Source organism: Chrysochloris asiatica, unplaced genomic scaffold (assembly GCF_000296735.1).
Source record: "Chrysochloris asiatica unplaced genomic scaffold, ChrAsi1.0 scaffold00312, whole genome shotgun sequence".
Lineage (NCBI taxonomy): Eukaryota > Metazoa > Chordata > Mammalia > Afrosoricida > Chrysochloridae > Chrysochloris > Chrysochloris asiatica.
In genome coordinates this window covers 1,806,820-1,817,721 of record NW_006408830.1, presented here as the reverse complement: position 1 = coordinate 1,817,721, position 10,902 = coordinate 1,806,820, and the positions used below count along the sequence as shown (strand labels likewise).

At 51.7% G+C, this 10,902-nt stretch overlaps 2 protein-coding genes across 8 annotated transcripts in view; one reads left to right on the top strand and one right to left on the bottom strand.

Moving 5' to 3' along the window:
• Positions 1-3,777: 3,777 nt before the first annotated feature.
• Positions 3,778-6,173, top strand: TMED1 (transmembrane emp24 protein transport domain containing 1). Its single transcript, XM_006875120.1, has 4 exons — positions 3,778-3,960; positions 4,794-4,891; positions 5,007-5,208; positions 5,955-6,173. Exons 1-4 carry the CDS (start codon positions 3,778-3,780, stop codon positions 6,171-6,173), a joined length of 702 nt encoding a protein of 233 aa, XP_006875182.1.
• A 688-nt stretch (positions 6,174-6,861) lies between these two features.
• Positions 6,862-10,902, bottom strand: part of DNM2 (dynamin 2) — a 94,511-nt gene continuing 90,470 nt past the window's right edge. For 4 of the 7 annotated variants that reach the window (XM_006875114.1, XM_006875116.1, XM_006875115.1 and 1 more), the window contains 3 exons: positions 9,341-9,573; positions 8,653-8,901; positions 8,122-8,191 (listed from right to left, as the gene is read on the bottom strand). In XM_006875114.1, coding sequence (XP_006875176.1) covers positions 8,122-8,191; positions 8,653-8,901; positions 9,341-9,573 — 552 coding nt within the window. Of the gene's footprint in view, positions 6,902-8,121; positions 8,192-8,652; positions 8,902-9,322; positions 9,574-10,902 lie in introns of those variants that run through there. The other 3 variants (XM_006875118.1, XM_006875113.1, XM_006875119.1) reach the window with 3 other exon arrangements.

The window sequence follows — 10,902 nt, the reverse complement described above, 5'->3', positions numbered from 1 at the left end:
AAGAGGAAAAAAAGAGTAATCTGATACAATTTGATGAACGTGACCTACACCTATGGATGCAGTAACTCAAAAGAGGGAAGAAATCTTTACAGCAAGGATCATTCCCACCCCCTCGGTACACAGAGTAGACAGGGATGGGCAACTTGGACATTGGCTATCCAAAATGGGGGGGTTACAAAGGCAAGAAGTGACTGGCTTACAAGCTTTCAAGAGGGAGCCCAGATCCAGAGGGTGTGGAGGAAGGTAGAATCTCCACTGAGTAGTATCCAATCTGTCTGGGTGGGGCCAATGAAAGGAGATGGATGGGGATAGGATTCTTATGATACAATAGTGAATAACTGCTATCAGGACTGACTGTGAGGGTTGGAAATATAAAGGTAGACGTTTTGTTAGCAAAAGGAGGGGAATGGTTGACTTTACAGTTAAGGAGCGGAGGTCCCTCGGACCCTACCCAGAGAAGCGGTGACACCAGAGATGGAGGCAGAGATGATGATGTGGAGAGATGGAGCGCTGGGGATTCTAGACACAGAGAGGGAGAGGGGCTGTGTGCTGACGACCAGGGGGCAGGCTTGTGAGGATATCCTTTGGTTGGTTGTTAATGCATGGAGGGGACTGTAAGCATGGCAATGAAAGGATTTACAATAGGATGAATGTAAAGCTAATGTTCTCCCATGTAAACTATCACATAATTCACACACACACACACACACACAAAAGTGTGTTACAAAAGAACAAATCCTGTATGATCTCATTTATGTGAAACAAACAAATATATAGAAACCAAAGGTTATTAAGGGTTACCAGGGGTTGGAGGGAGGTGGAGAGTTTTGGTTTTCAGAGTATTGAGCTTATATTAATGTTGTTGTTATTAAGTGCCTTTGAGTCGATTGTGACTCATAGTGACCATGTACAGGGTTTCCCGAGGAGCAGCTGGTGAGTTTGAACCTCCAACCTTGCAGCTTAAACTGACCTTATGGCCCAGTGCTTTATTCTATTGTGTCATGGTGGTGGTGGTTATGTGCCGTGGAGTCGGTTCAAACTCATAGCGACCCTGTACAGGGTTTCTGAGACTGTAAATCTCTAAGGGAGCAGAAAGCGTCATCTTTCTCCCGCGGAATGGCTGGCAGTTTCGAACTGTTGACCTTGCGGCTCACAGCCCGATTTGTAACATAGTGGTGGAATATTTGTCAATAATGGTGGAACACCATGGAAAATGTAATCAATGTTATTGAATTTTAAAAGTGCAAGTCTTACTGGTGAATGTTTTGGTGTGAATATAGGCACGGTAATAATAATTTTTAAAAAGGTAAATTTTTTATGTGAGCTTCACCTCAACGAAAGAAAAAATACATATCACTCTAAACTACTGTCCAGAAAGTGAAGGTGAGTAAAGAGAGAATCTGGGTGTGAAAAGAGATGCAGTGTGTTGTGGTTTCCCCAATTCTTCAGAAGAAGCAAAGAGTTGACAACCAACAGATCTCTTGAGCAGTAATTTTCATCACTTGCCAACGATTAAAGATGTCTGTCTCTCTCTCTATTTATTATACTTAGCACCGATAAACAGTGCCCATTCCTCCAAAGACTTTTTTGGTCTACCTTAGTCTCCCCATGAGACGGGGGAAAAGGAGGAGCCCAGAAATCAGGATTAAACATGAGACACTTATTGACTGAAATCTTGTGACCGAAATCCTGAGGAATGTGGAAGCCTGCTCCCCTCCTTGCTTGAGTTATTGTAAAAACTGAGCAGCCAAATCCCATTCAGAAAAACCACCCATTAAAATTCTGTAATTTTATGGGTGGTCTTTCTTAATGGGACATTCCATTAAGTAAGACCATTCATGAAAATTCCTTGTTTTATGGGACTTGCCATTAAGGAAGACCATTCATAAAAACTGTATTTTTACTTCCTTGTGAGACGTTTTGCATGTTGGACTGGTTCACGGAGTACCATAGGCCTAACTCAAAAGGACAAAACTTCTTCTGGGCTAAGCAGAATGCCATTCCCGGGGAGGAGTCTGAATTAGGGTCCTGAACCACACATGCTCAACATCCTAAACTAAGTTCTGTCTGCTCCTACCAGAGGTCTTTAAGTTAAATCCATCTCGATGAAATGCGGCAATTGCACCCAATTAGCATGACCCCTTCTAGATGGCCCAGTTTGCAGAAATCCCTCTCTCTCTCTATGAATAAACATGATGTCTTTTCCCTACCCCAAACCTTTAAAACCCCAGCAAAGTCTTTGTTCCGGGAGAAGCGGGCTAAGGATTGTTAAGCCTTTCCTTCCCCATCTGCTTGCAAGCCTCTTTTCTATAATAAATTTATGCCCGGATAGAAACTGCTTCACCTGACAATACGGCGTGACCCTGCTCTTGAAGGGTGGAGATATTGTTAGCATTCTCTGTAACACCCAGAAGGGGGTCACTTGCTTCAAAATCTTCTGTTGTTCTGAGGGTACATAGGGCCTTGGAGGTGAAGTGACACAGGGCTGGCCATGGAATGAAGTAACATCTAATATTTACTGAGAGATCTATGTAACAAGCACTGAGGTAAGCACTGGCCAGGCATTGCACTCTCTCATTTAAAGTAACACCACAATGACTTAGAACTATTATTTCAATTTTAGAGAAGAGAAAAATGGAGGCTCAGCAAGGTGGCTGCCGGGACCACACACTCTTCTTCTCTTGCAGTATTTTTCAAATGTTTGTGAATTACGTGATAGTTTACATGGGAGAACATTAGCTTTACATTCATACTATCGTATATCATTTCATGGCCATGGTTACAATCCTCTCCACGCATCATCAACCAACCAAAGGGTATACCCTGCAAGCCTGTGCTGTCGCCGCCCCCACCCCCACCCCTGGTCCTCAGCATACAGCTCCTCTCCCTCTCTAGGTCTAGAGCTCCCAGTCGCTCTGCCCAGTCATCGTCTCTGCCCGCACTCTTCTCCCTTGATGGTCCCAGGGACCTCCGCTCCTGGACTGCAAAGTCAATCACTCCTCTTATCTTGCAGTCTTGGTTGTCATTTTCTTACCCTGAACTACGTCACTCTTTTTACCAGCCAGGCCCTATAGTTTGAAACTCTTGGGGTCACGCACCCTCTGATGACATATTAAGAAAAGGTAAGCACTCAAGGGCAGGCCTCAGCCCACTCAGTTCCCAATAGCGCTCTAAGAGCGTGGCGGCCACATCACCCCCCAACTTACAGAAAAGAGAACGTCTGGTGATGATTCTAAGGTGCAAAGGGAGACAGGGTTGGACGTGGAATCTGAAGCCATACTCCTATGAAACGACCTTTGCCCGCCCCAGTTGAGCCTTCTTTATACGACAATCCCACAGCTCACGCAAAGGACCATGCTTTGTCACTCGCGGTCTACCCAAGTTGTATCGCCCAAGAATCTCCACGAGGCGCACTCTGCAAAAACTGCAAGGATGTGCTTCCAAAGGACCCAGCCACTTCCATATTAGTTGTCTTAAACTTTGCCTAAGAAGCATGCGCCACTATGGCACTTTTTTTTTAATCCCTTTCCTTTACCAGCAATTCAGAGTATGCCTGGAGGTCTTCCAGAAAAACATGCTTCTAGGACTTTTAGTGTTTCCAGATGCCACAGGCACTCATAGGGAAAAAAAGAACTCTCAGGGGGTCCTTCACTGCAGGCTTCGCTGGCTTCGGACAATGGGCAAAGGCGGTGGCCAATCAGCTCCGCTACATAGCAGAGGGGCAGGGCTAGTCCTTAAAGGAGACGGGACCAGATTACAGACCCGAGGGTGACCCGGATGATGGCGGCCGGCGCGGCCCTAACCCTGGCCCTGTGGCTACTACTACCGCCAGTAGGGGTTGGATGGGCAGGGCCCCCGGCGATTCAGGACGGTGAGTTCACGTTCCTGTTGCCTGCAGGGAGGAAGCAATGTTTCTACCAGTCCGCGCCGGCTAACGCAAGCCTCGAGACCGAGTACCAGGTAGAGGGTCCGAATCTTTGGAATGAGTGGAATAATGGATCTGGGGCGTGGCTAAAATGCTGAGTGGAGACAAGAATTAGAGAGGGAGGAGCCCGGATATGGGCGTGACCAGGGAGTAAGAGTTGGTGGGGGGGGAAGGGCAGTGCATGGAAGTGGAACGGGTAAGAGTAATGAAAAAAGGTGGGGTTAGTGCCAGGGGAGGGTGGAGCCAATGAATGGTCACTGGAGAAGGCGGTGCCTACGAAGTGTGGAAGCCTTTCAGAGGGTAGGACCTTCCACAGTGCACATGGTCAAAGGGGGTGGGCCTAGTGAGGGATGGGGTGGATAGGTGCGGCCAGGATGCTGATAGGAAGGCTAGGAGGGCGTGATCAGCATGAGCCGTGTAGTCACGTTGGGGTGTGGACAGGCAAATGTCAATCAAGGCCTTTAGTTAGGGGTGTGGCCAGATGAAAGAAAAAACCCAACAGTTGTTCGTTCTCAGTCCACCTTAACTCATGGTGACCTCGTGTGTGCCGGAGTAGAACTGTGCTCCATAGCGGTTTCAATGGTGGATTTTTCAGAAAGAGGTGGACTGCATCCAGAATCCATTTGGTGAGCAGCAGTGTAAGTTTTAACTACGTAGGGAGGAAAGAACCCACAAACTATCCTCAGTGGATTCAAGGGAAGAAAGGTAGCCATTGGGCTAGTTGGGACCTTACAAGAGCAGGTGTCTGCACTAGGTCTGCCCCCCGTGGTCTGTACTGTCTGGGCTGATTGGCCCGGGCCTGACCTTTGTGTGTGTATGTGCTCTAGATTCACCCTCAGCCCCCCACCTACTTTTACCTGACCTCCAGGTGATCGGTGGTGCTGGGCTGGATGTGGACTTCTCCCTGGAGAGCCCTCAGGGCGTGCTGCTGGTCAGCGAGTCCCGCAAGGCAGATGGGGTACACACGTGAGTGGAGTCCTGGGGCCTGTTTGGGTTCAGTTACAGCCCTGCCCTCCCTGGTGGCCTCAGGTTACCACCTTGTCTGCCCTGGAGTCATGTTGGTTAATGTGTCTTTGTGCAGGGTAGAGCCCACAGAGGCTGGTGACTACAGGTTGTGCTTTGACAACTCCTTCAGCACCATCTCTGAGAAGCTGGTGTTCTTTGAACTCATCTTTGACAGTCTGCAGGATGATGAGGAGGTGGAAGGCTGGGCTGAGGCCTTGGGCTGGGCTGAGGCTGCAGAGCCGGAAGAAATGCTGGATGTCAAGATGGAAGATATCAAGGTGCGCCCATGTAGCTCCTCCTGCTGTCTGCCCTTCCTCCTCAGTTTGAGGCCATCCTTGAGGACTGGCCCCACATTTGTAGGGATAAGCCCTGTTCTCAAGCTTACATAACTCATTACACCTCCATACTTACTCCATGAAGTAGGGGCCTATGCTCTTTTTGGTGAGTGGAAGAGACGCAGGATGACCACAGCAGCTTGCAACAAGCAGTCAGTATACCCATTCCCCACTAACAACATACTTGGAGCAGGTCGTTATGTGAAAATGGGTGTTAGGAGTACATTGAGGATGACCGTATCAGCTCACAGAATGGAGAATAACTAGGCCATGAAAGAGCTCAAATGGCATCTGTCTCAACTGCCAGAGCCCTGAGAATGTCTCAGCCAAGTGACAACAGAGCCAGAAGTGAGCCCGTCACCTCACATCTCCACATTCATTACTGCTAAACATGTCACCAATGTGCCAAAGAACTGGATGTATATAATTTTACTGTTGTTGTAAATGTGGGTGAGGACTAACTGGCTCAATGACTGTCCCGTGAAGCTTTACTAAAATATATGCTTTACAATTGTCATTGAATTCTCAGAGCAATTCTGAGGTTTAGAGATGACATACATTGAAGTCCAGAGAGGTCATTGAACTTGCTCATGGTCAAAATGTAGAGGGAGTAATTCAGACCCAATAGTAACCTTCCTGTCCCCCTACCCACCCACCCCCAGTCACTTGTTCTCGGTTTCTTCTCCCAGGAATCCATCGAGTCCATGAGGACCCGGCTAGAGCGCAGCATCCAGATGCTGACACTGCTGCGGGCCTTTGAGGCACGTGACCGAAATCTACAGGAGGGGAACCTGGAGCGTGTCAACTTCTGGTCTGCCGTCAATGTGGCCGTGCTGCTGCTGGTGGCCGTGCTGCAGGTCTGCACGCTCAAGCGCTTCTTCCAGGACAAGCGTCCTATGCCCACGTAGCCCCTGCCCCAGGACAAAGACCAGGGGAGAGGAGTGTGTGGAGCGTGGGATTTGGGAGTCCCACTGGAGGGCAGTCCACTGTGCTCCTCCTCACTTCCAGGGCTGGGCAGGGACCGCCCACACTGACTTGTGTGGCCTCTTCTGCCTTGGTACCTTGTCAATGTGCCTTAGCCCAAGTCTTCCAGCCTGCCCAGTGCTGTCTGTGAGGGGCAGGGCCTAGGAAGTCAACTCTTCCCCTTCCTTTCCCCACCTGGGGCTGGGCTCTCGGAGCCAGGCTGCAGTGAGAGGGGCCTGCTTTCCCGTTGTCTCCCCATCCGAGGTTGGCTGCTGATGCTGGGGTGGCTCCCAGGTGGACGGAGCCTGATCGAGACTCTGCTGCAGCATTCTTGCCAGGAAGGTCACTTTATTAGGCAGCAAGGGGCCTGCCCCTCAGCCCAGCAGGATTAGCTAGGGGTTAAGGTCCAGTAACAGTGTTCCAGGAGGGGGCCGGAAGTCCCTCCCCTTCCCTCTGCCGAGTCTGCACAGGAGCCTCAAGGAGCCAAGGAGCCCGTCTGTGTCCCGTGTGTGCCGGGGTCAATAAATTATGCTCACAAATCCTAGAGCCTGGTGATTGGGACTCAGGGATACCAGCCAGGACAGACCTGCTCCTGAGATCTGGGACGACCAGGAGCCGGGTCTCCCACGAAGCTCAGAAGAAAGGTCGGGCGGGAGCCGATGGAGGTGGTCGCCTGGGCACAAAAGAAACCAGAAAACAAAGTTTGATTGTGTCTCTGGCTGAGCCAGCAGGCCTGGGTCCTTGAGGGGGCAAAAAAGGGAACACAAAGCTCTGCGGAGGCAGGGAGGGGGCCTAGTGATGGTGGCATTTAGGTGGAGGGCAAGAATTCCCTCCTTCCTCAGCCATTCAGATGCCAACCAAGATCATCACATCCCAAGCCTTACAGCAGTGGGGGGGTGGGCGGGGGAGGGTGCCCAAGACAGGGCATGGTGTTTGTGTGTGCACCTCGACCCCCAGGTGTAAAAGGAAAGTCAAAACCCCACCTTTCCTCTCTGGAAGAAGGCCCTCCACCCCCATGAGGCAGCTTGAAGTAGGGTGATGGCCATGGTGGGAAGGCCTGCTACATCACCAGCTTCCCAGTCGCCTCAGACTGAACATCCACACAAGAGGCCCACACAATAGCCGCCAGGAGCGTCTTCCCTTTATTTTAGTTTATTAACAGGATACAGAGTGCAGGCACTTACAGTGGTCCAACTTAGCGAGGGGCAGGCCAAGTCTGCTCAGAGAGGCCTCTTGGGACCCACCCTGGGAGGCAGGCCTAGGTGGGACCCAGAGAGACCGCCCCCCTCCACAAGGCCTCCCCCAACCACACAGCCTGAGCCCACACCATCCTGGGAGACCCAGGAAGTGGGGTGCTGGGAGAGGGGAGAGCAAGGCCAGCTAGGCTGGCGAAGGCACCTCTGGTAGCCAAGGCTAGGCCAGGCTCACGTCGTGTGGTTAATATGGACGAGGAAGAAACATGTACAACTTGGGCCTGCAGGAGGTGCTGGGCTGGCAGGACCTTGCCCTTGTGAAAGCGGACCTCCCTAAGCCCCCAAGAGGTCAGTGGGGCAGGTGCCCTCAGAGCCCCTGCAGATAAGCATCCAGCCAGGCTCCCTCATGCCAGCCTGGACCCCTCCCTCCCTCAAGACGGCACACGGGGGCGGGAGGCAGCTCCCTCCTCTGCTCCCCTGAGGCCCACCTCCCAAAGTGCAACACCCTAGCTTCCCCCACCCTGGGCTTCAGGGCCTCTTCATTCAGTGTCAGTGTCCAGTGGGGACTGGGGCCAGGCCAGCCCGACTGGAACTGGGCCCCACAGAGCAGGAGGACCCAGGGCAGTGGAGGGGCCCAGACCACCGGAGCTCTGCATGGCGGGTGGGTGTGCGAGGCCCCTAAGAACATGCCCCCAGAAGCCTAGTCGAGCAGGGAAGGCTCGGCTGGGCGAATAATGGTGGGCCGGCTGGGCGCAGCAGGGGGTCTTCTGCTGTAAAGAGAATAGAGACAGATTGGAGAAAGGGAAAGCGCAATGAGGCCGGAAGCAGGAAAACGCAGTGGACCCAGGCCTGTCACCCGCACTGAGGTGCCACCCAGCTGCCCTGACTCCATGCAGGGCTTACCAGTTGCTAGGGCGCCTGGCTCTAGCACTGGGGAAGGCTTCAGAGTTGCTCAGACCCAGGCATTGGTCCCCATACTATTACCCAATTACCTACACACTGTGTGACCCTAGGAGAGTCCCCTGGCCCACAATGACTGGAATCAGCTTGTGCTCCATAAGGAAACAGGTTAAAACCCAGGGGGCCCCCAAGCTTCCTGGAACCCCAGGAGTCGGTCAGCCCTGACCACCTTTCACCGGCTCTGACTCTGGGGAATGACTTGCCCTCTCTGCCTCCATTTCCCCATTAGCCAAATGGGACGATGACAGTGGGGGGCTGGGTCCTGACTTACCTGGGCACTCCAGGAGGGATGCCAGGTGGGATCCGAGCTGGCCTTGATGGGATCTGAGGTGGGGCCAAGAAGGGATCATTGTTGGCAAACACGCTCTGGGGGCCGGGCCGGGATGGGATGGGGGGTGCTGTAAAGGTTGCTGGCCCCACTGGTGTGGGCATCAGGGGGGGCCCTGGAGTGGGGCCTCTCACTGCTGGGGGCCGGCCCGGCGGGTGCATGTTGGTCACGGGTCGGCGCTGTGGAGTGGGGCTGTGGAGGGAGGAGAGGGGGGATGAGCTGGAGAAGGGGGTGAGCAAGGGAGGCGGAAGTCGGTTGCACTGCTGTTGTGGTACCTTCTAGGTTTCTCTAACTTTCCTCACTACCTACCCTGTCCCCAGAGAGTCACCCCCACTTAGGTCCTGTTTGGGGTGGTAGGATGCCCTGGTTAGACCCTCCCACCACCATTCTTGGTTCAGCACCAGCCAGGTCTCAGGTCATCTGGCTGAACCAGATGACTTGAGGGCACAAGGCTTTACTTCCTGTTCCTCCCACTTTGCTGAGGAGACCTAGCACCTTCAGTCTATCTGCTTGCTCCTTTGGGCCTAGATGGGAATCACTCCCACTGTGACTGAATCCGAGCCCTACCATCCTGAGTAGCTCTCCTGGACCCTATCCACCCTCAGCTGGTGACCCTAATGGGGTCGGGGACCTGTGGCTGCTGGTGTTCTGGAGCCAGGTGTCGTCCACGGGTGGGGGCACGGGTGTAGACACAGTGCTGGTACTGATGTCTCCAATGATGGTGAGCGCCTCTTTGAGGGCGTGGTACATGCGCAGCATGTCGTCTCGCCGCTGGGCCTGCTCAGCCGACTCCTCCATGAGGCTGCTCTGGTCCGCTGACGAGTATAGGTAGGCCAGCAGCTCATGGTGGATGAAGGCCTTTGTCTGGGGAAAAGGGCAAGAAGGGTCAGCCTGGTGTGTGGGGCCAGCTGGTCACTGACTGGCAGAGAAAGCAGCCAGTATACCCGCTGAGGCTTTCATTGTCTTACTTTACTTCCGAACGTCAGGGGGTCTGCCACCCAGACTAAGTCCCTCCAGGGTGCTGCACAAGCTCCTGTGAAACTCCATCTTAGCAGCTCATCTCTTCCTTTGCTATCTTGTCTTCTAACTAGCTTTTTCTGAAAATAATTGGCTTCTAGTCATTCATTGTACACTCTGGCCCTTCCTATGGGATACAGAAGTTTTCAGTCCTTTTTGGTGTTTCCAGGTACACAGTTCACCTGCAAACAGGAATCATTTCTCCTATTTCTTTTTTTTGGAATGTTCACACCTCTAAATTGTGGTTCTTATCTAACTGCCTTGGCTAGTGACTCCAGAATATAACTAAAACGACTCCTAATAACTGCCTTGTTCGGGACTCCGAGGATGTTTCCAAAGCTTCCTGAATAAGGTCAAGACACACTTTGATAGTGAACTAGAGATCCCCACTGATCACAATCACAGGTTTCATGGCATTTCCCGTTGGAACGCCTCAGCTACAAGTGTCCTGTCCAGAGCACATGCTGTGGTATGTGTGCACAGCTAGGACCCTCTGACCTAGCTGAGAGAGCCAGTTGACCACAACTCCAACCAAGGAAGAGAAAGATGCTTGATACTGAGAACAATTTGACAAATGAAACTGTGGCCTATTAATGCGGAGACTCAAAATTCCAAGCGGAAAGGAAGGGTTCTTCACAGCAAGGAACAACGGTGTGGCGCTGTGGGTTAATGCGCTGGACTGCTAAGTCGGTTTGAGTCGCAAGGTTGGTGGTTCAACCTCACAAGTCACTCCTTGGAAACCCTACACAGGGTCACTGTGGGTCGGAACCGGTTCAACGGCACTTAACAACTGGGTTGGTGGGAATAAGAAATTAGGCTATCAAAAATGGGGGGCTAAAAAAAAACCCATTAAGTGCTGATTTCCGGTATGTATGGGATGAGAGGTGGGGAGGGAGGGCGGAGAAGAAAGATCACAGAGTAGGGAAAAAAAAACATTTTTTTAAATGGGGGGCTACAAAGGAATCAAGTGGCTGGCTTACAAGCTTTCATAAGTGTGCTTAGTTGCAGAATGAGGGGGAAAAAAGAAACATAAGAGAGCAAAATGCATAAGAAAATAAGGCCATTCAATATGCTGTCTAAAAGAGACATATCAAAAAAAATGGAGAGAGCCTAATACCCATCAACAGAAAAAGACAAACATTGTATGAGACCAATGTTGTAAAAAGTTAAAAAAAC